The sequence below is a fragment of the Dendrobates tinctorius genome, unplaced genomic scaffold (assembly GCF_039654945.1).
Source record: "Dendrobates tinctorius isolate UK_male_01 unplaced genomic scaffold, ASM3965494v1 ptg000663l, whole genome shotgun sequence".
In the NCBI taxonomy this organism is placed as follows: Eukaryota; Metazoa; Chordata; class Amphibia; order Anura; family Dendrobatidae; genus Dendrobates; species Dendrobates tinctorius.
In genome coordinates this window covers 70,677-94,694 of record NW_027362312.1, presented here as the reverse complement: position 1 = coordinate 94,694, position 24,018 = coordinate 70,677, and the positions used below count along the sequence as shown (strand labels likewise).

The following is a 24,018-nucleotide window of genomic DNA, read 5'->3' as shown; positions in this document are numbered from 1 at the left end:
TCTCTCTGTCTCTCTCTGTCTCTCTCTGTCTCCTCCTGTCTCTTTCTCTCTCTGTCTCCTCCTGTCTCTTTCTCTCTCTGTCTCCTCCTGTCTCTCTCTGTCTCCTCCTGTCTCTCTCTGTCTGTCTCCTCCTGTCTCTCTCCTTCTGTCTCCTCCTGTCTGTCTCCTTCTGTCTCCCTCCTTCTGTCTCCTTCTGTCTCTCTCTGTCTCCTCCTGTCTCTCTCTGTCTCTCTCTGTCTCCTCCTGTCTCTCTCTGTCTCTTTCTCTCTCTGTCTCCTCCTGTCTCCTCCTGTCTCCTCCTGTCTCTTTCTCTCTCTGTCTCCTCCTGTCTCTTTCTCTCTCTGTCTCCTCCTGTCTTTCTGTCTCCTGTCTCTCTCTGTCTGTCTCCTCCTGTCTCTCTCTGTCTCCTCCTGTCTCTCTCTGTCTGTCTCCTCCTGTCTCTCTCCTTCTGTCTCCTCCTGTCTGTCTCCTTCTGTCTCCCTCCTTCTGTCTCCTTCTGTCTCTCTCTGTCTCCTCCTGTCTCTCTCTGTCTCTCTCTGTCTCCTCCTGTCTCTCTCTGTCTCTTTCTCTCTCTGTCTCCTCCTGTCTCCTCCTGTCTCCTCCTGTCTCTTTCTCTCTCTGTCTCCTCCTGTCTCTTTCTCTCTCTGTCTCCTCCTGTCTTTCTGTCTCCTGTCTCTCTCTGTCTGTCTCCTCCTGTCTCTCTCTGTCTCCTCCTGTCTCTCTCTGTCTGTCTCCTCCTGTCTCTCTCTGTCTGTCTCCTCCTGTCTCTCTCTGTCTGTCTCCTCCTGTCTCTCTCGTCTCCTCCTGTCTCTCTCGTCTCCTCCTGTCTCTCTTCCTAGAGCGCTTGCGCTGGACTCCTTAGGTCCCGCCCCCGTGCTGTGATTGGTTGTTCAGCTGACCGCCTTCAGGTCGCTGATTGGTTGTTCGTTGACCATGTGCGTCACCCAAACAAGAGTGGGGCGGTCCTGTGTGGCGCATTTTGATTGGCCGCGTGGGTGCGGCTAGCGCCGTGACGTCACGTGACGGGACGCGTCTCCCGGGGTCAGCGCGGTTCTATAAGTGAGGGACCGGCCGGAGCGGAGAGGTCAGAGGTGACTGCGCCCCCCGGGGAGTGCGGGAGCATGGACGGGACGGAGGCCTGATAGCCCGGGGAGCGGCGCCCCCTGCCGGGCTGACCTCTGTGTGTCCGGAGAGTCCCAGCCCTCCTGTAACGCGCGGTCCGGCGCTCCGCCGTCACCATGGCAACTGTTGGCAGAGCCGCGCGGCCCCGCTCACTGCTGTGTCTCTTCCCCGCAGAGTGGCACCATGCACGGCCGGCTGCTGGCGGAGCTCTGGGGGCCGGTGAGATGGCCCGGCTGGCGGAGACTGCGCCCCCCGCAAAGGACGGCCTCCACGGAGCCGCAGAGCCTGCCCCCGCGGGCCCAGGTGGTCGTGTGCGGAGGCGGCATCATGGGCGCGTCTGTGGCCTATCACCTCAGCAGGCTGGGCTGGCAGGACGTCGTCATCCTGGAGCAGGGACGGTGAGTGCGGCGGAACGGGGAGCGCAGCGGCGGAACAGGGAGCGCAGCGGCGGAACGGGGAGCACAGCTCCGGAGGGAAGTGCAACGGCGGAACAGCGCAGCTCCGGAGGGAAGCGCAGCGGCGGAACAGGGAGCGCAGCGGCGGAACAGGGAGCGCAGCTCCGGAGGTAAGCGCAGCGGCGGAACAGGGAGCGCAGCTCCGGAGGTAAGCGCAGCGGCGGAACGGGGAGCACAGCTCCGGAGGGAAGTGCAACGGCGGAACAGCGCAGCTCCGGAGGGAAGCGCAGCGGCGGAACAGGGAGCGCAGCGGCGGAACAGGGAGCGCAGCTCCGGAGGTAAGCGCAGCGGCGGAACGGGGAGCACAGCTCCGGAGGGAAGCGCAGCGGCGGAACAGGAAGCGCAGCTCCGGAGGGAAGCGCAGCGGCGGAACAGGGAGCGCAGCTCCGGAGGGAAGCGCAGCGGCGGAACGGGGAGCGCAGCTCCGGAGGGAAGCGCAGCGGTGGAACAGCGCAGCTCCGGAGGGAAGCGCAGCGGCGGAACAGGGAGCGCAGCTCCGGAGGGGAGCGCAGCGGCGGAACAGGGAGCGCAGCGGCGGAACGGGGAGCGCAGGTCCGGAGGGAAGCGCAGCGGCGGAACAGGGAGCGCAGCTCCGGAGGGAAGCGCAGCGGCGGAACGGAGAGCGCAGCTCCGGAGGGGAGCGTAGCGGCGGAACGGGGAGCGCAGCGGCGGAACGGGGAGCGCGGCTCCGGAGGGAAGCGCAGCGGCGGAACGGGGAGCGCAGCTCCGGAGGGAAGCACAGCGGCGGAACGGGGAGCGCAGCTCCGGAGGGAAGCACAGCGGCAGAACAGGGAGCGCAGCTCCGGAGGGAAGCGCAGCGGCGGAACAGGAAGCGCAGCGGCAGAACAGGGAGCGCAGGTCCGGAGGGAAGCGCAGCGGCGGAACAGGGAGCGCAGGTCCGGAGGGAAGTGCAGCGGCGGAACATGGAGCGCAGGTCCGGAGGGAAGCGCAGTGGCGGAACAGGGAGCGCAGTGGCGGAACAGGGAGCGCAGCTCCGGAGGGGAGCGCAGCGATGGGACGGGGAGCGCGGCTCCGGAGGGGAGCGCAGTGGCGGGACGGGGAGCGCGGCTCCGGAGGGGAGCGCAGCGGCGGGACGGGGAGCGCGGCTCCGGAGGGGAGCGCAGCGGCGGAACGGGGAGCGCGGCTCCGGAGGGGAGCGCAGCGGCGGGACGGGGAGCGCGGCTCCGGAGGGGAGCGCAGCGGCGGAACGGGGAGCGCGGCTCCGGAGGGGAGCGCAGCGGCGGAACGGGGAGCGCGGCTCCGGAGGGGAGCGCAGCGGCGGAACGGGGAGCGCAGCGGCGGAACGGGGAGCGCGGCTCCGGAGGGGAGCGCAGCGGCGGAACGGGGAGCGCGGCTCCGGAGGGGAGCGCGGCTCCGGAGGGGAGCGCAGCGGCGGAACGGGGAGCGCGGCTCCGGAGGGGAGCGCAGCGGCGGAACAGGCCGGAGGGGAGCGCAGCGGCGGAACGGGGAGCGCGGCTCCGGAGGGGAGCGCAGCGGCGGAACAGGCCGGACGGAAGCGCAGCGGCAGAACGGGGAGCGCAGCTCCGGAGGGAAGCGCAGCGGCAGAACGGGGAGCGCAGCTCCGGAGGGAAGCGCAGCGGCAGAACAGGGAGCGCAGCTCCGGAGGGAAGCGCAGTGGCGGAACAGGCCGGAGGGAAGCGCAGTGGCAGAACGGGGAGCGCAGCGGCAGAACAGGGAGCGCAGCGGCAGAACAGGGAGCGCAGCGGCAGAACAGGAAGCGCAGCGGCAGAACAGGGAGCGCAGCTCCAAAGGGAAGCGCAGTGGCGGAACGGGGAGCACAGCTCCGGAGGGAAGCGCAGTGGCGGAACAGGGAGCGCAGCTCCGGAGGGAAGCGCAGTGGCGGAACAGGGGGCGCAGCTCCGGAGGGAAGCGCAGCGGCGGAACAAGGAATACAGCTCCGGAGAGAAGCGCAGCGGCGGAACAGGGAGCGCAGCTCCGGAGGGAAGCGCAGGGTCTGCCGTGTATGTACTGAGACTTCACCAGCAGAACAGGGAGGGCAGCTCTGGAGGGATGCGCCAAACAAGGGAAAGAGCAATGCATAAGAACCCGCGCACAGCCAGGACCATCACAACACATTTTTATTATCACAACAAACTGTAAAAACCTGATTCCCCCCCCCCCATACTGAGGCAGCGGTGTACGGAGCATTCCTGGGGGGTCCCACTGCCCAAGAGCATGACAGGACACCAAGAACCCAATAAATAACATGGAATAGCACCACCCAACCATGCCACATCTAGGCAGAAAATAGGAGGTCAAGAGTTATTTTATACGTAGCTAGTTTTATTAATAAAGCAAAAATTGCATAAAAATCAAACAAAAAATACCGGTAACCAATCAGGCAACGGGGAGAATGTGGTCATAATATAAAACACTAATGACATAAATATTCCACACAGGTCAGCGATGAGGCTACGGGCTCTGTCACTCTATTATTATGTGTAGTTGAATCTTTTTCATACACCGGGCTGCTGGCACTCTCCTATAGATAGCATTTGCCTTTTCTGTGTATACATGCCCTCGTTTGTGCCCATAGACTCATCGCTGACCTGTGTGGATTTTCATGTCATTAGTGTTTTATATTCTGATCACATTCTCCCCGTTGCCTGATTGGTTACCGATATTTTTTGTTTGATCTTTATGCAATTTTTGCTTTATTAATAAAACTAGCTACGTATAAAATAACTCTTGACCTCCTTTTTTCTGCCTAGCTGTGGCATGGCTGGGTGGTTTGGGTGATGCTATAGAGTTAAGACATTTCTTTGTGCCATCTAGTGGAAATTTATGTATAAATAACATGGAATGCAGAAGACAAATCCGATCATTACCAGTGCGCCGATCACGGCTAATAATCCTACAGGAAAGCAAGGGACGCCGGAATCCATCCCGCTAGATAATTGGGGAACCTCGCTATAGCAGCAGGGGGTCAGAGGCGAGTAGCCGGAGCCCCCAGAAGGGTCTGATACACATGGAACATGAGGTAAGAGATGGGAGAGCACTGTCCACTGCTGCGTGTGACAGACGGGAAGAGATCGCCACTCCTGCACCACACCACACAGGGACAGATACACGGGCTGCGTACAACGGCAAGGTGGAGCAGATCTATATAGAATTGCCTTGTAATGTCTGCACTTCCTGTTCTGTCCAGATGTCACCGTATCCCAGAATTTTGTACCACTATTTAATGGGTTCTTTGTGTCCTGTCTCAATTTAGTTTGATTGATTAACGAGAAGAGAGAGAGCAAAAGAATAAAAAAAAAGATCTAAGCCTTAGCCTCCTATATATTCAGACATAGCTAGGGGGAGCATTTATGGAGGGGGCATTTATGCACATGTAATCGAAGTACATGTATGAAAGTACTGACAGTTATAACAGGGCAGGAGACAGGTAAGACATTTATATACCTCTATTCCCTGTACAATAGGAGTACAACAAATACACTCACTGGCCACTTTATTAGGTACACCATGCTAGTAAGGGGTTGGACCCCCTTTTGCCTTCAGAACTGCCTCAATTCTTCGTGGCAGAGATTCAACAAGGTGCTGGAAGCATTCCTCAGAGATTTTGGACCATATTGACATGATGGCATCACACAGTTGGCGCAGATTTGTCGGCTGCACATCCCTGATGCGAATCTCCCGTTCCACCACATCCCAAAGATGCTCTATTGGATTGAGATCTGGTGACTGAGGAGGCCATTTGAGTACAGTGAACTCATTGTCATGTTCAAGAAACCAATCTGAGATGATTCGAGCTTTATGACATGGCGCATTATCCTGCTGAAAGTAGCCATCAGATGTTGGGTACATTGTGGTCATAAAGGGATGGACATGGTCAGCAACAATACTCAGGTAGGCTGTGGCGTTGCAACGATGCTCAATTGGTACCAAGGGGCCCAAAGAGTGCCCAGAAAAAATTCCCCACACCATGACACCACCACCACCAGCCTGAACCGTTGATACAAGGCAGGATGGATCCATGCTTTCATGTTGTTTACGCCAAATTCTGACCCTACCATCCGAATGTCGCAGCAGAAATCGAGACTCATCAGACCAGGCAACGTTTTTCCAATCTTCTACTGTCCAATTTCGATGAGCTTGTGCAAATTGTAGCCTCAGTTTCCTGTTCTTAGCTGAGAGGAGTGGTACCCAGTGTGGTCTTCTGCTGCTGTAGCCCATTTGCCTCAAAGTTCGACGCACTGTGCGTTCAGAGATGCTCTTCTGCCTACCTTGGTTGTAACGGGTGGCAATTTGAGTCACTGTTGCCTTTCTATCAGCTCGAACCAGTCTGCCCATTCTCCTCTGACCTCTGGCATCAACATGGCATTTCCGGCCACAGAACTGCCGCTCACTGGATTTTTTTTCTTTTTCGGACCATTCTCTGTAAACCCTAGAGATGGTTGTGCGTGAAAATCCCAGTAGATCAGCAGTTTCTGAAATTCTCAGACCAGCCCTTCTGGCACCAACAATCATGCCACGTTCAAAGGCACTCAAATCACCTTTCTTCCCCATACTGATGCTCGGTTTGAACTGCAGGAGATTGTCTTGACCATGTCTACATGCCTAAATGCACTGAGTTGCCGCCATGTGATTGGCTGATTAGAAATTAAGTCTTAACACACAGTTGGACAGGTGTACCTAATAAAGTGGCCAGTGAGTGTATATACCATATGCATTTGTGTAATTTATATCCTGGCCGCTGCATTCACACACATCCACCGCCCTGGTATTAACTCTCTACACTCCGTCCATATTGGCCCCTCACTCCTTTCCTCTCCTATGTATAGCACTCACGCTCTTTTCACATTGTTAAATTGCACATATCCAGTCAGTCCCACCATTCAACATCAGAGACGCTGTCACAAATCACTTAACCATCTGCTCACTCTTTCTATCCTCCTCCTAGTCGCAGGAGCCATCTCTCCTAACCCCGGCCCTTCATGTTACGGTAAGGCAATCCCTTCACCTACTACACTCAGAGACCCCTCTAATCTCATTAATTTTCCCTGAGTGTCTTCTGTCTCTTTTAATTGTGCCCTCTGGAATTCTCGCTCAGTGTGTAACAAACGCTCCTTCATCCATGACTTCTTCCTTTCTAATTCTCTTAACCTCCTGGCTCTTACTGAAACCTGGATCCAGCAGTCAGACACTACTGCTGCTGCTGCTCTTTCATACGGGGGGCTACACTTCTCTCATACCCCAAGATCAGACAATAGAGCAGGTAGAGGCGTTGGTCTGCTCCTATCATCAAAATGTACCTTTCAGGTTATCCCTCAACTACCCTCACTAGTCTTCCCTTCTTTTGAGGTCCATGCCGTCAGACTCTACACCCCCTTCTCCATGCGAGTGGCGGTGGTGTATCGTCCTCCCGGCCCCTCCCATCAGTTCCTGGATCATTTTGCCACTTGGCTTCCACATTTTCTCTCCTGTGACATCCCTACCCTCATCATGGGAGATTTCAACATCCCCATTGCTCTTCCCCTCTCACCATCTGCTACTCACCTTTTATCTCTAACCTCCTCGTTCGGCCTTTCGCAGCTTACTAATTCTCCAACGCATGAAGACGGGAACTCCCTCGACTTGGTCTTCTCTCGGCTTTGTGCAGTGGATGATTTCACAAACTCCCCTCTCCCGCTCTCTGACCACAACCTTCTTTCATTCTCTATCAAGAACTGCCAGGCTGCTCAGGTCACCCCCACTGTCCAGACTTATAGAAACATACAGGCCATTAACACCCAGAAACTTATGAAGAACTTGCAGTCTTCATTGGCCCCTATCTCCTCCCTCTCATGTCCTGATTCTGCACTGAAGCATTACAATGAAACACTTCAAAGTGCCCTGGATGAATTTGCTCCTCCTATACATAGAACACCACAACGCAGACGGCGACAACCCTGTCACACGCGACAAACACGTTTCCTGCAGCGGTGCTCCAGGTGCGCCGAACGTCTGTGGAGAAAATCCAACCTACCCGAAGATTTCATCCATTCTAAGTTTATGCTCAGAACATACAACACTGCCCTTCACCTCTCCAAACAACCTATTTCAGCACCCTCATCACCTCACTGTCCAATAACCCGAAACGTCTCTGACACTTTTCATTCTCTACTCAACCCAAGAGTGCAGGTACCAACCACGGAGCTCCAAGCTGACGATCTGGCCAATTACTTCAAAGAAAAAATTGGGAGATAATTTCCTGTCGAATCTGGTCAATTCCCTCATACCATGCACTGTCCTCCCTTCCCCACTGCATCTAGCTCACTCTCTGTGTTTGAACCAGTCACAGAAGAAGAAGTAAGCAGGCTCCTTGCATCTTCTCGCCCAACCACTTGCACCAGTGACCCATTTCCGTCACATCTCCTCCAGTCCCTTTCCCCTGCTGTCACCCCTCACCTAACTAAAATATTTAACCTCTCTCTCTCTTCTGGTATTTTTCCCTCCTCCTTTAAGCATGCCATCATACATCCACTACTTAAAAAACCATCCCTCGACCAAAACTGTGCCGCAACTATAGACCTGTCTCTAATCTTCCCTTCATCTCTAAACTCCTGGAACGCCTGGTCCACTCCTGTCTTACCCGCTATCTCTCTGATAACTCTCTTCTCGACCCTCTCCAATCCGGCTTCCGCTCTTTACACTCCGCTGAAACTGCCCTCACTAAAGTCTCTAATGATCTGCTAACAGCTAAATCTAATGGTCACTACTCCATGCTAATTCTCTTGGATCTCTCTGCAGCATTCGACACTGTGGATCATCAGCTCCTCCTCACTATGCTCCGCTCCATTGGCCTCAAGGACACCGTTCTCTCCTGGTTCTCCTCCTATCTCTCTGACCGCTCCTTTACTGTTTCTTTTGCCGGTTTCTCCTCCTCTCATCTTCCCCTTACTGTTGGGGTTCCTCTAGGATCGGTTCCAGGCCCCCTCCTCTTCTCCTTCTACACTGCCCCTATTGGTCAAACAATCAGTAGATTTGGGTTTCAGTACCATCTCTATGCTGATGACACCCAATTATACCAGTAGAATAGTGAGTGCAGCTCTGGGGTATAATACAGGATGTAACTCAGGATCAGTAATGTAATGTATGTACACAGTGACTGCACCAGCAGAATAGTGAGTGCAGCTCTGGGGTATAATATAGGATGTAACTCAGGGTAAGTAATGTAATGTATGTACACAGTGACTGCACCAGCAGAATAGTGAGTGCAGCTCTGGAGTATAATACAGGAGGTAACTCAGGATCAGTAATGTAATGTATGTACACAGTGACTGCACCAGCAGAATAGTGAGTGCAGCTCTGGAGTATAATACAGGAGGTAACTCAGGATCAGTAATGTATGTACACAGTGACTGCACCAGCAGAATAGTGAGTGCAGCTCTGGAGTATAATACAGGAGGTAACTCAGGATCAGTAATGTATGTACACAGTGACTGCACCAGCAGAATAGTGAGTGCAGCTCTGGAGTATAATACAGGATGTAATTCAGGATCAGTAATGTAATGTATGTACACAGTGACTGCACCAGCAGAATAGTGAGTGCAGCTCTGGGGTATAATACAGGAGGTAACTCAGGATCAGGGTGAGCAGTGATTAGTCGCACTATTAGGTTTTCTTTGTCCTGCCCCTCATTCTCAGCTTCTCTGGTTCTCAGGTTGGCTGCCGGCTCTACGCGGTTCTGTGCCGGCGCTGTGAGCACGGTGAAACATATTTCTATAGAGACAGAAATGGCCGATTATTCCAACAAGCTTTATCAGCAGCTGGAGGCAGAGACCGGGGTTCCCACAGGTCAGTGATCCTCCGTGGAGATGTGCTGCGCTATATACAGCATTGTAAAGACCCCTGTACACAGCAGAATTCTGCAGTTTAAGAGCTGATGTCTCCCCCCAACTCCTTGCTTGATCAGTGTCTGCATTGAGCTCTAGCGATTTACATTCAGGAAAGTGACCTGAAACTGTACAGACATCGGATGTAGTGACAGGACTGCAGATAAATGCCGCCACGTGTTCTACATGGGACTGTCTCTTTACGGCCTAGTCACTTTCATGTTTTGAGCTGGAGAGAGGAAATGAAAGTGTCACATCCACACATTGACGGGATCATTCTTCCTATTATCCCCCCCCCCCCCCCCGTACATCATTGTGATATCCTATAATCCCACTCCCTTCATACATCATGGTGACATCCTATAATCCCCTCCCCCATACATCATGTTGACCTCCTGTAATCCCCCTCCCCCCCCATACATCATGGTGACCTCCTTTAATCCCCCTCCCCCATACATCATTGTGACATCCTATAATCCCACTCCCCCATACATCATGGTGACCTCCTGTAATCCCCCTCCCCCCATACATCATGGTGACCTCCTGTAATCCCCCTCCCCCATACATCATGGTGACCTCCTGTAATCCCCCTCCCCCCATACAACATGGTGGCCTCCTGTAATCTCCCCTCCCACATACATCATGGTGACATCCTATAATCTCCCTCCCCCATACATCATGGTGACATCCTATAATCCCCCTCCCCCATACATCATGGTGACATCCTATAATCTCCCTCCCCCATACATCATGGTGACATCCTATAATCCCCCTCCCCCATACATCATTGTGACATCCTATAATCCCACTCCCTTCATACATCATGGTGACATCCTATAATCCCCTCCCCCCCATACATCATGGTGACCTCCTGTAATCCCCCTCCCCCATACATCATTGTGACATCCTATAATCCCCCTCCCCCCCCATACATCATGGTAACCTCCTGTAATCTCCCTCCCCCATACATCATGGTAACCTCCTGTAATCTCCCTCCCCCATACATCATGGTGACCTCCTGTAATCCCCCTCCCCCATACATCATGGTGACCTCCTGTAATCCCCCTCCCCCCATACAACATGGTGGCCTCCTGTAATCTCCCCTCCCACATACATCATGGTGACATCCTATAATCCCCCTCCCCCATACATCATGGTGACATCCTATAATCTCCCTCCCCCATACATCATGGTGACATCCTATAATCTCCCTCCCCCATACATCATGGTGACATCCTATAATCTCCCTCCCCCATACATCATGGTGACATCCTATAATCTCCCTCCCCCATACATCATGGTAACCTCCTGTAATCTCCCTCCCCCATACATCATGGTGACCTCCTGTAATCCCTCTCCCCCATACATCATGGTGACATCCTATAATCTCCCTCCCCCATACATCATGGTAACCTCCTGTAATCCCCATACATCATGGTGACATCCTATAATCCCCCTCCCCCATACATCATGGTGACATCCTATAATCCCCCTCCCCCATACATCATGGTGGCCTCCTGTAATCTCCCCTCCCCCATACATCATGGTGACATCCTATAATCTCCCTCCCCCATACATCATGGTGACCTCCTGTAATCTCCCTCCCCCATACATTATGGTAACCTCCTGTAATCCCCCTCCCCCCATACATCATGGTGACCTCCTGTAATCCCCCTCCCCCCATACATCATGGTGACCTCCTGTAATCCCCCTCCCCCCATACATCATGGTGACCTCCTGTAATCCCCCCGTCCTCCTCACGTTATGGTGACCTGTGACCTCCTATGATCCCCCCCTCCTCCTCACGTTATGGTGACCTGTGATCTGCTATAATCCCCCCCCCCCCTCCCCCGTTATGGTAACCTGTGACCTCCTATAATCCCCCGTCCTCCTCACGTTATGGTGACGGTTGACCTCCTATAATCCCCCCCGTCCTCCCGTTATGGTGACGGTTCACCTCCTATAATCCCCCGTCCGCCTCTCGTTATGGTGACGGTTCACTTCCTATAATCCCCCGTCCTCCTCGTTATGGTGACGGTTGACCTCCTATAATCCCCCGTCCTCCTCCCGTTATGGTGACCTCCTATAATCCCCCATCCTCCTCCCGTTATGGTGACGGTTCACCTCCTATAATCCCCCGTCGTCCTCTCGTTATGGTGACGGTTGACCTCCTATAATCCCCCGTCCTCCTCGTTATGGTGACGGTTGACCTCCTATAATCCCCCGTCCTCCTCCCGTTATGGTGACCTCCTATAATCCCCCGTCCTCCTCCCGTTATGGTGACGGTTCACCTCCTATAATCCCCCGTCGTCCTCTCGTTATGGTGACGGTTCACTTCCTATAATCCCCCGTCGTCCTCTCGTTATGGTGACGGTTGACCTCCTATAATCCCCCGTCCTCCTCTCGTTATGGTGACGGTTGACCTCCTATAATCCCCCGTCCTCCTCCCGTTATGGTGACGGTTGACCTCCTATAATCCCCCGTCCTCCTCTCGTTATGGTGACGGTTGACCTCCTATAATCCCCCGTCCTCCTCTCGTTATGGTGACGGTTGACCTCCTATAATCCCCCGTCCTCCTCCCGTTATGATGACAGTTCACCTCCTATAATCCCCCGTCCTCCTCTTTACGTTATGGTGACCTTTGACCTCCCTGCGGTAGTCCGGCCTGTATGGGCTGATGCTCCCATTTCTTGTGTCCTGCAGGCTACCAGAGGACGGGATCCATCTTGCTGGCGCAGACCCAGGATCGGCTCATATCTCTCCGGCGTATGATGTCTCGGTTGAGGTGAGAGTTGGCGCAGCCTCCATCTTTATTGTCGTTGAGGCTGAGATTAACCTTTTGCTATTTATAGAATGAAGAACATCCCATGTGAGATCGTTACCCCTCGGCAGGTTGGCGAGCTCCACCCCCTGATTAATATTCATGATCTGGTGGGAGCCATGTATGTACCTGAGGACGCTGTGGTGTCGACAGCGGACGTGGCTCTGGCCATGGTTACTGCGGCACAGGGTAAAGGTAAGAGATGCAGGGGACGGGACGGGGTCTGCTCTCGGGGGGTCTTGTGTTGGGGCTCGTTATCCTTTGGGGTATAAAAGCCCCATGTCTTCTATCCTGTCTGCAGGCGTCCAGGTCCATGAGCACACCGCCGTCAACCACGTCCTGATAGAGCGGGGTCACGTGTGTGGCGTGGACACCGACCGCGGGCAGATCGAGTGCGAGTACTTTGTGAACTGCGCAGGCCAGGTAATGGGGGGCCGGTGGCCTCAGTAATAGAGCAGCGTCTCCTGGAGACTGGGGGGCTATCACCGACCCTGTGTCACTCGCTCCGGGCCCCCGCCATGGCTGAGGGTGCTCAGCAGAGTGCTGGCCGAATCGTTTCCTAACTGGAGCGTGCTCCTCGCCAGGGGCCGACAACCTTCCCTGACCATTGTCGGGGGCCGGGGGGGGAGGAATGTAGAAGGGTGGGTTCTGACCGGACTGTCTACAACTAAATATGAAGGAAACCCAGGAGATGGTGGTGAGTTATAGAAGGAGCAAGGAGGAGTACTCCCCGCTGGCCCGGAGGTGGAGAGGGCTGAGAGCTACAGATATTTGGGGGTTCACCTTGACTGCAGACTCGATTGGAGGTGTCACACGGAGAAGGGAATGAGCAGACTGTACTTTGTGCAATGTGTGCAGTAAAATGCTGGAAATGTTCTGCCAGGCCGTGGTGGCGAGCGCCATCTTTTTGCTCTCATTTGCTGGGGCAGCGGTGTGCGAGTAGAAGGCAAGCGCGGCTGTTGGCCTCCATCTGGGCTCTTGAGGAGGTTGTGGAGGACAGGACTCAGAAGAATAATGCACACCCACTATAGGAGCACATTCAGCAGCCGGCTAATCCTACTAAGGTGCAAGAAGGAGAACCTCACAAAATCGTTTGTGCCTCCTGCTATGGGGATGTCTAACAATTCACTAAGGGTGAAAGACAGCCGTGTCCTAGGGCTGGTGCACTAATTGCAATGATCCGAGAGGGAAGATTTATAGCACCTGCACACATTTGTTACGTAATGTGGTTAGTCATGTGGAAGATCTGTGTCCAGGAATTACTACATGTAACGCTGCTGTAATACCAGAATTTCCCTAATGTAGCCGGGTACACAGTGCTAGAGCGAAACTCTGCATCGCACTGACCTTCTGTTCTGCAGGTTTGTTACAGTGGATCAGTGCAGGTGCCCTGTATCAGTCCAGACACAGCAATACAACAGGGCTAAAGAGACTGGGCTCTTAGTGGATATGGTATATACTGGGCTCACTCAGTATTTGTCTGCTGTGTACTCCGGGTCTTCTGGTCATTAGCGGGTCAGTCGTCTGCAGTGTCGGCTGTGTACTCCGGGTCTTCTGGTCATTAGCGACTCAGTCGTCTGCAGTGTCGGCTGTGTACACCGGGTCTTCTGGTTATTAGCGGGTCAGTCGTCTGCAGTGTCAGCTGTGTACTCTGGGTCTTCTGGTCATTAGTGGGTCAGTCATCTGCTGTGTCGACTGTGTACTCCGGGTCTTCTGGTCATTAGTGGTTCAGTCGTCTGCAGTGTCGGCTGTGTACTCCAGGTCTTCTGGTCATTAGCGGGTCAGTCGGCTGTGTACTCCGGGTCTTCTTGTCATTAGTGGGTCAGTCGTCTGCAGTGTCGGCTGTGTACTTCGGGTCTTCTGGTTATTAGCGGGTCAGTCGTCTGCAGTGTCAGCTGTGTACTTCGGGTCTTCTGGTTATTAGCGGGTCAGTCGTCTGCAGTGTCTGCTGTGTACTCCGGGTCTTCTGGTCATTAGCGGGTCAGTCGTCTGCAGTGTCGGCTGTGTACTCCGGGTCTTCTGGTCATTAGCGACTCAGTCGTCTGCAGTGTCGGCTGTGTACACCGGGTCTTCTGGTTATTAGCGGGTCAGTCGTCTGCAGTGTCAGCTGTGTACTCTGGGTCTTCTGGTCATTAGTGGGTCAGTCATCTGCTGTGTCGACTGTGTACTCCGGGTCTTCTGGTCATTAGTGGTTCAGTCGTCTGCAGTGTCGGCTGTGTACTCCAGGTCTTCTGGTCATTAGCGGGTCAGTCGGCTGTGTACTCCGGGTCTTCTTGTCATTAGTGGGTCAGTCGTCTGCAGTGTCGGCTGTGTACTTCGGGTCTTCTGGTTATTAGCGGGTCAGTCGTCTGCAGTGTCAGCTGTGTACTCCGGGTCTTCTGGTCATTAGCGGGTCAGTTGTCTGCAGTGTCGGCTGTGTACTCCGGGTCTTCTGGTTCTTAGCGGGTCAGTCGTCTGCAGTGTCGGCTGTGTACTCCGGGTCTTCTGGTTCTTAGCGGGTCAGTCGTCTGCAGTGTCGGCTGTGTACTCCGGGTCTTCTGGTTCTTAGCGGCTCAGTCGTCTGCAGTGTCGGCTGTGTACTCTGGGTCTCCTGGTCGTTAGCGGCTCAGTCGTCTGCAGTGTCGGCTGTGTACTCTGGGTCTCCTGGTCGTTAGCGGCTCAGTCGTCTGCAGTGTCGGCTGTGTACTCCGGGTCTTCTGGTCATTAGCAGGTCAGTCGTCTGCAGTGTCTGCTGTGTAATAATATAATAAATTTTATTTCTATAGCGCCGATGTATTCCGCAGCACTTTACATTTCAGAGGGGATTTGTACCGACCATAGACATTACAGCATAACAATAATCACATAGATTATAACAAATACCAAGAGGAGTGAGGGCCCTGCTCGCAAGCTTACAGTCTATGAGGAAAGAGGTAGACACGGAAGGTGGGTGGTAACAATTGCCCTAATTGTATGGACCAGCCATAATGTTAAGTGTGTATCAGTACAGACACAGAGGGCTAATGGATGCATAAAGCATGTGGGAACATGATGCAGGGAATCTGGTTATGGTAAAACTTTTGGCTGTGCCACACAGGGATAGATTAGGTTAATGGGTTGAGGCGATAGGCCAGTCTGAATAAATGCGTTTTCAGGGCACGCTTTAAATTGTGGGGATTGGGGACTAATCGTATTGACCTGGGAAGTGCATTCCAAAGAATTGGCGCAGCACGTGTATAGTCTTGGAGACGGGAGTGGGAGGTTCTGATTATTGAGGATGCTAACCTCAGGTCATCAGCAGAACGGAGGGCGCGGGTAGGGTGGTTGACTGAAACAAGGGAGGAGATGTAGGGTGGTGCTGAGCCATGGAGGGCATTGTGGGTGAGGGTAATAAGTTTATACTGAATTCTGGAGTGGATGGGTAGCCAGTGTAATGACTGGCACAAGGTAGAGGCATCGGTGTAATGATTGGTGAGGAATATGATCCTGGCTGCAGCATTCAAGACAGATTGGAGGGGGGAGAGTTTGGTAAGCGGGAGACCGATTAGAAGAGAGTTACAATAGTCGAGACGAGAATTAATGTACTCCTGGTCTTCTGGTCATTAGCGGGTCAGTCGGCTGTGTACTCCTGGTCTCCTGGTCGTTAGCGGCTCAGTCGTCTGCAGTGTCGGCTGTGTACACCGGGTCTTCTGGTTATTAGCGGGTCAGTCGTCTGCAGTGTCGGCTGTGTACTTCGGGTCTTCTGGTTATTAGCGGGTCAGTCGTCTGCAGTGTCGGCTGTGTACTCCGGGTCTTCTGGTCATTAGCGGGTCAGTCGTCTGCAGTGTCGGCTGTGTACTCCGGGTCTTCTGGTCATTAGCGGGTCAGTCGTCTGCAGTGTCGGCTGTGTACTCCGGGTCTTCTGGTTATTAGCGGGTCAGTCGTCTGCAGTGTCGGCTGTGTACTCCGGGTCTTCTGGTCATTAGCGGGTCAGTCGGCTGTGTACTCCGGATCTCCTGGTCATTAGCGGGTCAGTCGTCTGCAGTGTCGGCTGTGTACTCCGGGTCTTCTGGTTATTAGCGGGTCAGTCGTCTGCAGTGTCGGCTGTGTACACCGGGTCTTCTGGTTATTAGCGGGTCACTCGTCTGCTGTGTACTCCATCTCTTCTGGTTGTTAGCGGCTCAGTCGGCCACGGTGTCTGCTGTGTACTGTGCAGTCTTCACTCCAGTGAATGAGGCTTTGTGACTCTTCGCTGTCGTGGTTCATCGCCCGGTCCCTGTCCTCAGCTCTTGTTTTTACCTTTGCTTCTCTTGCAGTGGGCCTACGAGCTCGGTCTCTCCAACGAGGAGCCAGTCAGTATTCCTCTTCATGCCTGCGAGCACTTCTACCTCCTGACCCGTCCTCTGCGCACGCCGCTGCAGGATAACACGCCAAGTACGTGCAGCTTGTCTCATCTGTACACTGCAGGGTTGCTCCTGTCCGTGGGGGTGTCTGGGGGTCCTCATGTCCCAGGAGTGCACATGTTATATCTTATACAGGATAGTGGGGGTCGGGTGCCCATTATCTTTATATGATCAGTCGTGGTAATTAAGGATGGCAGAATTCACAGGGGAGGATGACAGCGCCTCACCCCATACACAGGTCCAGTATGGCCGGCTGTAGTCATGACCTTGTCCTTTGCCCCGGCCTCTAGGTGTCGTGGACCCTGATGGCAGGATTTACATCCGCAGCTGGCAAGGTGGTATTCTTTCTGGAGGCTTCGAGAAAAACCCCAAACCAATCTTTACAGAGGGCCGCAATCAGCTGGAAATCCAGAATCTGCAGGAGGACTGGGATCACTTTGGTAAGATGGACGTGGTCAGTGATTGTCACCGATCATCTTCGTATAATCATTGGGCCACGTTAAGGGGACAGAGGATAATTTGCTGATCGCCGGGTTTCAGACCTCTGGAATCCCCCGTAATCCCAAGTACAGGGGGGCTCTGGGGTCCAGGACCAAGACTGTGCGGCCCGGTATTATACGGACTGGAGGTGGCGTGCGACTTATGCTCCATTCATTGTGTATGGGACTGCCAGAGAGGGCCCAGCACAGCGCTCTGCTCGGTCAGTCACGTGGACAGTGAATGGCTCAGAGTTCGAGCATGTGCACCTCCACCCCATATAAGGTGGGGCTCTGCAGACCCCCAGTGTTCTGTGAGTTATCCCCCAGTCTATGCATAGGGAATGACCCTATGAGAGTCCCCTTCTAGAAGGGGGTATTTCTTTGTTGCTGTACATGTGGGGGTCTCGCTGCAGAACCGCTGCTCAGTGCTTTGCTGCGCCGGATGCCGTCCCTGGAGGCGCTGGAGATCCTGCGTCTTGTCAACTGCCCAGAATCCTTCACTCCAGACATGCGCTGTGTGATGGGGGAGAGTCCGACCCTTCTGAGATACTTCACACTTGCCGGAATGAACTCCCAGGGCTGCTCTCTTGGAGGAGGAGCTGGAAAGTAAGTGCCCCCCACACTCCCACCTCCTGAGAGATTGACGTCCCTGTCTGAGACCACCGTCTATGCTTCTTGACTCAGGTTCCTCGCAGAGTGGATGGTCTACGGTTACCCACAAGATAATGTGTGGCCCCTGGACATCAAGCGCTTTGGAGCCCTGCAGAGCAGCCGGACCTTCCTGCGGCACAGAGTGATGGAAGTCATGCGTAGGTGCCGGCCGGTGATTATGTCCTGGACCTGAGCTCTGATAGACCCTTACACCGATCCTGTGCTCTCCTCTGCTGCAGCGCTCATCTATGACCTGAAGGTGCCACGCTGGGACTTCCAGACCGGGCGACAGCTGCGTACCTCCCCCCTCTATGACCGTCTGGATGCTCAGGGTGCCCGATGGATGGAGAAGCATGGATTTGAGAGGGCCAAGTACTTTATCCCCCCTGGGAAAGGTCAGGAGCATCCACTGAGTCTGGGGCATTAGGACGGCAGAGACCTTGCTAGGACAAAGCCTCCATGTTGTAACCCTGCTCCGTCTTCCTCCACAGATCTACTGTCTCTGGATCAGAGCAAAACCTTCTATAAGCCAGACTGGTTTGATATCGTGGGCTCCGAGGTGAAGTGCTGCAAGGAGGCCGTGTGTGTCATAGACATGTCGTCCTTCACCAAGTTTGAGATCAGCGTGAGTTCCGTGTGCTCTGTGCCTCCTCTCTGCGTGCTCGGTGGCTCCTCTCTGTGCTTCCTCTCGGCACCTCCTCTCGGCGTCTCCTCAGCCTCCTCTCGTGCAGTCTCTGTATCCACCTGATGACACTGCGACATCTTGTCTCATCTCCAGTCCCCGGGGGATCAGGCTCTGGACACCCTCCAGTATCTCCTCTCCAATGATGTGGATGTTCCTGTGGGCCACATTGTCCACACCGGGATGCTGAACGAGCGCGGAGGATATGAGAACGACTGCAGTGTGGTGCGACTCCAGAAACGCAGGTAAAGGGTGGTCTTGTCATGTCACAGCGGGTGTGGACCATGGTGGGATGTAGGGAATGGCGGCTCCTATGTGGGCCCTGCACCCTCTAGTGATGGCTTCCCCGGGGTTGGATGCTGTCAGATTTCTGCTGACCACAGATGTAACGGGGGCATCCGATCATTCAGAGAGACTAAGTGTCGGCAGTTATTTGTAAGCCGGGCATCATCGGGGGTCCTGACCTACTGTTTTCTAGCACTGAGCCCCCAGAATGCGAGTCCAGTCCCTGGAGCCTCCATGGCTGATGATCTGCTTGTGTTGGTGATGAATGTGTTATGTAAGGTGCAGCAGTCACACCTCAGTGTCTGGACGCCACCTTAAAGGGGTGTTCCATCTTTACCTCAAATGTGAAAAAAATAGGAGAATGAACTTTACGCGCCCCCTGCTGTTTCACTGCTCTGTTTCACCCTTCACCCCGATGTTCTACGCGCCCCTTGCTGGTTCACTGCTGTTTCCGCCTTCCCCCCGATGTTCCACGCGATCCCTGCTGGTTCACTGCTGTGTTTCCGCCTTCACCCCGATGTTCTACGCGCCCCCTGCTGGTTCACTGCTGTGTTTCCGCCTTCACCCCGATGTTCTACGCGCCCCCTGCTGGTTCACCGCTCTGTTTCCGCCTTCACCCCGATGATCTACGCGCCCCCTGCTGGTTTCACCGCTCTGTTTCCGCCTTCGCCCCGATGTTCCACGCGATCCCTGCTGGTTCACTGCTGTGTTTCCGCCTTCACCCCGATGTTCTACGCGCCCCCTGCTGGTTCACTGCTCTGTTTCCGCCTTCGCCCCGTTGTTCTACGCGCCCCCTGCTGGTTCACCGTTCTGTTTCCGCCTTCGCCCCGATGTTCTACGCGCCCCCTGCTGGTTCACCGTTCTGTTTCCGCCTTCGCCCCGATGTTCTACGCGCCCCCTGCTGGTTCACCGCCTTGTTTCCGCCTTCGCCCCCATGTTCTACGCGCCCCCTGCTGGTTCATCGCTCTGTTTCCGCCTTCACCCCCATGTTCTACGCGCCCCCTGCTGGTTTGTCGCTGGTTCCGCCTTCGCCCCCATGTTCTACGCGCCCCCTGCTGGTTCACCGCTCTGTTTCCGCCTTAGCCCCGATGTTCTTCGCGCCCCCCTGCTGGTTCACCGCTCTGTTTCCACCTTCGCCCCGATGTTCTACGCGCCCCCTGCTGGTTCACCGTTCTGTTTCCGCCTTCGCCCCGATGTTCTACGCGCCCCCTGCTGGTTCACCGTTCTGTTTCCGCCTTCGCCCCGATGTTCTACGCGCCCCCTGCTGGTTCACCGCCTTGTTTCCGCCTTCGCCCCCATGTTCTACGCGCCCCCTGCTGGTTCATCGCTCTGTTTCCGCCTTCACCCCCATGTTCTACGCGCCCCCTGCTGGTTTGTCGCTGGTTCCGCCTTCGCCCCCATGTTCTACGCGCCCCCTGCTGGTTCACCGCTCTGTTTCCGCCTTAGCCCCGATGTTCTTCGCGCCCCCCTGCTGGTTCACCGCTCTGTTTCCACCTTCGCCCCGATGTTCTACGCGCCCCCTGCTGGTTCACCGCTCTGTTTCCGCCTTCGCCCCGATGTTCTACGCGCCCCCTGCTGGTTCACTGCTCTGTTTCCGCCTTCGCCCCGATGTTCTACGTGCCCCCTGCTGGTTCACCGCTCTGTTTCCGCCTTCGCCCCGATGTTCTACGCGCCCCCTGCTGGTTCACCGCTCTGTTTCCGCCTTCACCCCGATGTTCTACGCGCCCCCTGCTGGTTCATCGCTCTGTTTCCGCCTTCGCCCCGATGTTCTACGCGCCCCCTGCTGGTTCATCGCTCTGTTTCCGCCTTCGCCCCGATGTTCTACGCGCCCCCTGCTGGTTCACCGCCTTGTTTCCGCCTTCGCCCCCATGTTCTACGCGCCCCCTGCTGGTTCATCGCTCTGTTTCCGCCTTCACCCCCATGTTCTACGCGCCCCTTGCTGGTTTGTCGCTGGTTCCGCCTTCGCCCCCATGTTCTACGCGCCCCCTGCTGGTTCACCGCTCTGTTTCCGCCTTAGCCCCGAAGTTCTACGTGCCCCCTGCTGGTTCACCGCTCTGTTTCCGCCTTCGCCCCGATGTTCTACGCGCCCCCTGCTGGTTCACCGCTCTGTTTCCGCCTTCACCCCGATGTTCTACGCGCCCCCTGCTGGTTCACTGCTCTGTTTCCGCCTTCACCCCGATGTTCTACGCGCCCCCTGCTGGTTCATCGCTCTGTTTCCGCCTTCGCCCCGATGTTCTACGCGCCCCCTGCTGGTTCACTGCTCTGTTTCCGCCTTCACCCCGATGTTCTACGCGCCCCCTGCTGGTTCATCGCTCTGTTTCCGCCTTCGCCCCGATGTTCTACGCGCCCCCTGCTGGTTCATCGCTCTGTTTCCGCCTTCGCCCCGATGTTCTACGCGCCCCCTGCTGGTTCACCGCTGTTTCCACCTCCTCCCCGCTGCATGTTGATGTGGCTGCAGCAGGGATGTCACGACTACGGCGTATGTCCGCTGCAGCCAGTCACTTAGCTGTAATGACGATGCCGATGTAGACGTCCTGCTGAGCTCAGTGATTGGCTGCAGTGGTCACTTGCTGTAGTTTTGACATCACTGCTCAGACTGGTGAGCCGTGTCGGAGGCCTTGGGGTAAGTAAGGTTCGTTTCTTAGTTTTGCGCTGACCGCGTCTTGAATTTAAAGGGTTTTTCCACTTTTCCTGTGAATCTCATTGGTTGGAGCATTAACCCTTCCTGTCCCGCAGCTTTTTCATGATCTCCCCCACAGACCAGCAGGTGCATTGCTGGTCTTGGCTGAAGCAGCATTGGCCAAGCGACAGTGACTTGTTTCTTGAAGACGTGACCTGGAAATATACAGGTATGAAGACGGCGCTGCTGCGCGCACAGCTTGTGCTCGCTGGTGTCAGCCTTGCCTTTTTGTCTTGCAGCTTTAAACTTGATTGGTCCCCGAGCCATGGATGTGCTATCGGAGCTGTCGTACGCCCCAATGACCCCGGACCACTTCCCGACCTTATTCTGTAAGGTTAGTGACCCCGTCGCCCGCTGCGGCCCGTCTGTCCCGGCGCAGCCTCATCCTCCGCGTTCTGCCTTTCCTGCAGGAGATGAGTGTGGGGTACGCCAATGGCATCCGGGTGATGAGCATGACGCACACGGGCGAGCCGGGCTTCACCCTCTACATTCCCATTGAGGTGAGCAGCTGGCCCCGGTATATGGGGGTGTCATTGTACCAGTGACGTTCCTGATGTCTCCCCCCACAGTACGCGCTGCACGTCTACAATGAGATCATGAGTGTGGGCCAGAAGTATGGCATCCGCAACGCCGGCTACTACGCCCTGCGGAGCCTGCGCATCGAGAAGTTCTTCGCCTTCTGGGGGCAGGACCTGGACCCCTTCACCACGCCGCTCGAATGTGGCCGAGAGTTCCGGGTGAAGCTGGACAAGGTAGAGGAGACCCTGACCGGGGGGAGGCGGTGCGTGCAGCAGACGACGTGCATGGTCACATCCCGGGACCGTCCCTGGCAGCTGCAGCCCCCCCAGTGCGGGCGATGCGCATCTGCAGTGCTGCACACTTTTAGGGATGTCGTGGGGGGGTCGCACTGTGTAACCGCTCTCTCTTCCCCCTCCCCCAGGGCTACGACTTCATCGGCCGGGACGCTTTGCTGCGGCAGCGGGAAGAGGGGATAATGAAGCGATTTACAATGTTCATCCTGGAGGACCATGACACGGACCTGGACTTGTGGCCCTGGTGGGGGGAGCCCATCTACCGCAATGGGGAGCATGTGGGCAAGACCACCAGCAGTGCCTATAGCTACACCTTGGGGCGACACGTGTGTCTGGGGTTCATCCACAGCCCCAACCCCATCACCCCGGAGTTCATCAACCGCGGGGAGTACGAGATCGAGATCGCCGGCCAGAGATTCCAGGCCAAAGCCAAACTCTACCCCTTCAGCTCCCTGTTCACACAGAGACGCAGGAAGGAAGACCTGGAGCTGGGCTACTGAGCGGGAGGGGTTAATGCCGCGGCCTGGGGTCCCACAGGGTCGGGGCTTTATTCCTTGGTTGTATGGCATGTGAAGGAAGCAGGGGTCCTAATGCCAACAGGTGAGTGTGGCCCCCAGGGGCCCATCTGCTGCACCCACACTTATCACTGATACCTATATGCAACCGGAGGGTGGTCTCATTCAGCCGCAGCGTTACCATGGAGACCTGAGGGCAGACCCCCTACTCTGCCACCAGATCAAAGAAGCTATATAAGTGATGGGCCCAGAGGGTCTCCGGGGTGCGGACCCCATTTTGATATTTATCGAATTATACAACATCCGGTGCCTGTTTTCATAAAGTTTCCGCCATGTTATTGTCGGTCCTGGTGCCGGAGAGAAGGACGGATCCATGGACCGTGAGTGATGGCCGCCCCATAAACTGCAGGACTGATCGGCCCCGGACCCTCCACTTTATTATTACAGGGTCCCCTCCCCATAATAATCCAGCGAGGTTTCTACCATTTCTACACTTCTTGTATATACAGGAGCTGACAATAAACGTGTCCATCAGGGGGCGCCGCTTATCTCTTATCTGGAGTGTGATGGATTGTCGGGGGGAAGGGGGGGTGGGGGTGGAGGGTGCTCGCCTACCTCCGAGTATGTGGCGATGTGGGGGGCGCTGGTCACCCTGTGTAGGTATGGGACGGTGTGGGCTGTGGGGGGCGCTGGTCACCCTGTGTAGGTGTGGGGGGGGGCGCTGGTCACCCTGTGTAGGTATGGGACGGTGTGGGGGGCGCTGGTCACCCTGTGTAGGTGTGTGGGGGGGGCGCTGGTCACCCTGTGTAGGTGTGTGGGGGGGTGCTGGTCACCGTGTGTGGGGGGGAGCTGGTCACCCTGCGTAGGTATGGGACAGTGTGGGCTGTGGGGGGCGCTGGTCACCCCGTGTAGGTGTGTGGGGGGTGCTGGTCACCCTGTGTAGGTGTGTGGGGGGGGCTGGTCACCCTGTGTAGGTATGGGACGGTGTGGGCTGTGGGGGGCGCTGGTCACCCTGTGTAGGTGTGTGGGGGGGTTGCTGGTCACCCTGTGTAGGTGTGTGGGGGGGGGGGGGCTGGTCACCCTGTGTAGGTGTGTGGGGGGGCGCTGGTCACCCTGTGTAGATATGGGACGGTGTGGGCTGTGGGGGGCGCTGGTCACCCCGTGTAGGTGTGTGGGGGGGGGCGCTGGTCACCCTGTGTAGATATGGGACGGTGTGGGCTGTGGGGGGTGCTGGTCACCCTGTGTAGGTGTGTGGGGGGGGCGCTGGTCACCCTGTGTAGGTATGGGACGGTGTGGGCTGTGGGGGGCGCTGGT

The 24,018-nt window shown here is 55.7% G+C and overlaps 1 protein-coding gene across 3 annotated transcripts; it reads left to right on the top strand.

The window, feature by feature from the left end:
* The first annotated feature begins 934 nt into the window (after window positions 1-934).
* On the top strand, window positions 935-23,259 carry PDPR (pyruvate dehydrogenase phosphatase regulatory subunit). 3 transcript variants are annotated; one of them, XM_073565327.1, is made up of 18 exons: window positions 935-1,084; window positions 1,297-1,520; window positions 9,247-9,380; window positions 12,122-12,203; window positions 12,271-12,434; window positions 12,541-12,662; window positions 16,514-16,631; window positions 16,891-17,040; window positions 17,493-17,685; window positions 17,764-17,888; window positions 17,970-18,125; window positions 18,222-18,355; window positions 18,509-18,657; window positions 21,434-21,546; window positions 21,617-21,711; window positions 21,788-21,877; window positions 21,947-22,129; window positions 22,318-23,259. In XM_073565327.1, the coding sequence occupies exons 2-18, from the start codon at window positions 1,306-1,308 to the stop codon at window positions 22,687-22,689; spliced, it is 2,595 nt and encodes an 864-aa protein (XP_073421428.1). In that variant the 5' UTR covers window positions 935-1,084; window positions 1,297-1,305; the 3' UTR covers window positions 22,690-23,259. The 3 variants fall into 3 exon arrangements, with proteins under 3 accessions (XP_073421428.1, XP_073421429.1, XP_073421427.1); XM_073565326.1 differs by having other exon boundaries at window positions 961-1,091; XM_073565328.1 differs by lacking the exon at window positions 21,947-22,129 and having other exon boundaries at window positions 960-1,091.
* Window positions 23,260-24,018: the final 759 nt, after the last annotated feature.

What these genes read in the sequence shown, in the direction of transcription:
- PDPR (XM_073565327.1), top strand. Translation starts at nt 1,306, where the DNA reads ATGCACGGCCGGCTGCTGGCGGAGCTCTGGGGGCCGGTGAGATGGCCC. An exon ending in TACTGCGGCACAGGGTAAAG is followed by an intron (nt 12,435 to 12,540) that starts GTAAGAGATGCA and finishes TCCTGTCTGCAG; the next exon opens with GCGTCCAGGTCCATGAGCAC. An exon ending in TTGTGAACTGCGCAGGCCAG is followed by an intron (nt 12,663 to 16,513) that starts GTAATGGGGGGC and finishes CTTCTCTTGCAG; the next exon opens with TGGGCCTACGAGCTCGGTCT.